General features: G+C 42.8%; 1 protein-coding gene across 1 annotated transcript in view; it reads right to left on the reverse strand.

Annotated features, from left to right (window-relative positions):
• Positions 1-3,883, reverse strand: part of LOC104958133 (translational activator GCN1-like) — a 16,094-nt gene extending 12,211 nt beyond the window's left edge. The window contains exons 1-6 of the mRNA XM_010785844.1: positions 3,700-3,883; positions 2,628-2,749; positions 2,062-2,176; positions 1,212-1,391; positions 300-520; positions 99-167 (exon numbers count right to left, since the gene is read on the reverse strand). Of these exons, the coding sequence (XP_010784146.1) occupies positions 99-167; positions 300-520; positions 1,212-1,391; positions 2,062-2,176; positions 2,628-2,749; positions 3,700-3,754 (762 nt within the window). The 5' untranslated portion in view covers positions 3,755-3,883. The remainder of the gene's footprint in view (positions 1-98; positions 168-299; positions 521-1,211; positions 1,392-2,061; positions 2,177-2,627; positions 2,750-3,699) is intronic.
• Positions 3,884-3,890: the final 7 nt, after the last annotated feature.

Here is a 3,890-nt window from a genome sequence, read left to right on the forward strand (position 1 = left end):
TTTAGTCGTCTCATTTAGACACTTGTTAGCAACCGCCATTTTTTAAATTCCCCAGTGGGTGCAGCACTCTATATTTATGCTTATATCAGTGAACCTACCTCAGGCACTGGATCCAACAGAGAGGCCTTCAGTCCAGGAATAACACTCGGCAGGTAAGGGGACAGATCCTATAAACAAACAGCAACAGTCAGTATTATATCTGATGAAACACTTTACTGTAATGCAGCCTTTAAGACGGGCTAAAAACAGCACTTTCTGGATTCCTTGTTCAGAGTACTGCTGCCAGTCGTGCTGTTTACCTTCTGGTCCGTGAGGGAGTACATGTTTCCGATGATCTGCGCCGCCATCTTGCGGGTGTCGGTGGATCGGTCCTGGAAGGCTCTCTGCACGATGGGCATGATGAGGGCGAGGGACGGAGCGTCGATGAAGTGAACGAACTTAGTGTCGAGAAGCGTCTGGAGACAAGTCTGAGTCCTGCGGGACGGCTCTGTGAGGGCGTCCAATAGGATGGGGGTGATCGCTGACAGGGGAACAGATTAAAGTGGTATTAAATACTGGTTTGCTTATACATGGAGAGCATTTCAATGGAAAGTAGTTACGAGATATTTCCGAACACCAGAGATAATGTCAAAAATGGGCCAAACACATATTAAGTTATGTTGGAGGAACTGTGGGAAGTCATACTCATATATTTTGGTTAAGCCCTAAAGTACATATATTTTGGAAAGAGATATTTGATGCTCTTAAAGAAGTGGTCCAGCAGAATATTGCTGTAGATCTGATCGTAGCTCTACTGGGAGTTTTACCTAAGTCCAGTATTTCAGGGAATCTAATCCAGGAATTTTGGGGCCACTTACCCAACATTTTAGGATTATCTAATCAGGGTTTTTGGCATTTTCTTACCGATGATTTAGGGCTCACTTACCCAGAATTGTTGGGGTTATTTAACAAGTATTTGGTTTATTTTTAGGGCCACTTACTCAGGATTTGAAGGTTGCTTACACCATATTTCAAGGTTAATCATCCAGTATTTTGGGGCCACTTTCCCAACATTTTAGGGTTATTTAAATCAGGGTTTTTGGCATTTTTACCCAGGATTTAGGAGTAATTTAGCCAGGATTTCTGGGTTACTTATCCAGGATTAAAGGGACATTGAGGTTATTTACACCGGGTTTCACGGTTAACCACCCAGTATCTTTGGAACCACTTACCCAGGATTTCGGGGTTGCGGATGACGGAGCCAATGAGGCGCAGCGCCTGCTGTCCGGCCTTCTGCACCTTCACGTGGGAGTCGGTCAGCACCTCGGTCAGTTTGGGCACGATGTTGGGCAGACAGGAGGAAAGCTGCTTGGGGGCGCAGAACGCCATCGCACCGAGCAACTCCACCGAGCCTGAGGAAGAACAGGAAGAAGCTATTATCAACAACAACAACATACCCAGTAATCTACAGACATATGCTATCAGAATATACCGAATCAGAATGTCTTTATTCGTCCAACAGTTTACACGTACTGTAACAGTTCTGAAGATATAGCAGCCAGGTATATATCGCACAGTTATTAACGGCTGTGAAATCTAATGTCTCCTACTCTGTCAATGCATGCACCACACACACTGAGGGTAGCCGGTTCAAGCCCCAAAATCGACAAATTAGTAATAAGTATTAGAGTGTGGACTGGTAGAGGCACCGGACCCCCACATTACTCCTGGGCGCTGTGTATATAAATCTTTAACCCTTTAAGAGTGTTTCACTTTAGAAATAATCCCCAAAACTGCCATAAAATAAGGTCGAAATATGAAAAATAAAATGTAATGTAACCAACTCACAAAAGTGTCATTTGAGAAAGAAAAAAAGGGACATGGATGAGTTCAAGCAGTACACACACACGCAGTACACACACACGCAGTACACACGCAGTACACACACACACACAGTACACACACACACGCAGTACACACACACGCAGTACACACACACACACACAGTACACACACACGCAGTACACACACACACACACACACACACACACACACACACCTCGGGATTCCTGTGTGTCTCACCTGCTTTGGTTCTCCAGGACTCTTCCTCCAGAGCCACCAGCAGAGAGGGGAGGACCAGCTTCACCCCGTGGGCACTCAGGTTCCTCATCACTGCTTTAGCACAGTCATCTGCAGCCTGGAGGAGGAAGAGGAGGAGGAGGAAGAAACTTTAGAAATGTCTGGACACAACGTATATGATAGAATGTATCGAAGTTTCCTAAATGAGTTCCTGTTTAATACATCTCATGTTTCAGTAAGCTCTGTTTTAATATGGATTTTTATTGAAGACACTACAAGTGAACAGGGTTGAAAATTAAACTAATAGATATAACTAAGAAAATTCCACAGTTCATTACTGACATTAAGTCAATATTCTTTTGTATTACAAGTTGTATTAAACATTATGCCTTCATATGCAAATGAGGCCTTGTCTGATGAAATATGGGCTAATTTGCATTCATTTTCAGAAGAAAAAAGGTGATGATTTGATCAAATGTGGTTCAGAATTCGTGTTTTATCGTATTAATCTAAAAGAAATGTAACAGATATTGAATGAGGCTCTGGATATATATTTTATTTTTCCTTACCTCTCTGACGTATTGGTTCCCGTCTCCAAAGCAGAGCAGCAGGTGAGGCAGCACGTGGACGACGTACGGCTCGAACAGCTTCCCCAACATGTTGCACAGCATCTCAAAGGCAAACAGAGAGCCTGGAGAGACACACAGCGAGTCAGGGAGGAGACTATCATCATTACAACACATGTCAGAAATGAGTGAAGTCCTCTCAAAGTACGACGTGTCTTGTTTTGTTAGTCCACGATGCATAAATATTCACTTTCACATGATATAAAAAACGGAAAGAAACGACCTAAATAAACCCCTCAGAGTAAATGCCTGCTTTTTCAGATCTTGAACTTAGTGCATTGTAGAGCTGTCCCGAATACCATCTTTTGGGCTCCGGATATTCTGTAGTAATCAGCAGCGAACCACTTCAACACGTGTATTTCGGTGTTTTCACGGCATTCATTTTGTTATTCTGAAGTATTGTTGTTTTATAGTTATTTGTTAATAAAACCCAATTTGTGTTCTTTGAAATTGAAAAGGATATCGCATTGTGTGTGTGTTCCTTTAGTGTAATTTGGCTTGGCTTCCTATTTTGTATGGACATGCTTTTATTTTGAAGGAGAGTTAGCGCTGTAGACAGGAAGTTGTTGTTGCTATGGAAACAACGTGAAGGAGATTAACGGAGAAAAGTAATATCTACATATAAAGACGGAGAAAGTAAACGATAACGTTTATGGTTAAGTGTTAGCACCCCCCGAAGAGGCACAAGCTCTTACGTTGATATTGGAGATTTCAATAAATTCAATTTGGAAAAAAAAACGGGAAAAAAACGAAAAAACAAACAAAACCAATATCCGAGTAACGAAATTGAAACCCGAATAGTACTCCAACGAACGAATATTCGGATATCCGGGTACAGCCCTAGTGCATTGGTAAATAAATAATGTACTATAAGAAGATTATGAATTTTCCCAAGTTAAGTAATAGTCTTGGACAATGGCTCATGGTCTCATGTCACAATATCAATATTACATCAATCTGACATGAGACATAACCCTGGGGTGTAAATGATCACAAACCAATGAACGTCACATACCTTCCCTGCGTCTGAAGTTCTTCTTGTCCTGGATGCCGTCGGTCAGCGTGCTCATGATGTCCTGCTGCTTCAGAGCCAGGATGCCCAGACCTTTCACCAGTCCGGCCAGTCCGTACGCGGCTCCTTTCCTCTCGGCGTACTTATCGCTCTCCAGAAGCAGCTGCAGAAGATTCCTCACGATCCCCGCAGCG

This window comes from Notothenia coriiceps, unplaced genomic scaffold (assembly GCF_000735185.1).
Source record: "Notothenia coriiceps isolate Sejong01 unplaced genomic scaffold, NC01 NC01_scaffold00028417, whole genome shotgun sequence".
In the NCBI taxonomy this organism is placed as follows: domain Eukaryota; kingdom Metazoa; phylum Chordata; class Actinopteri; order Perciformes; family Nototheniidae; genus Notothenia; species Notothenia coriiceps.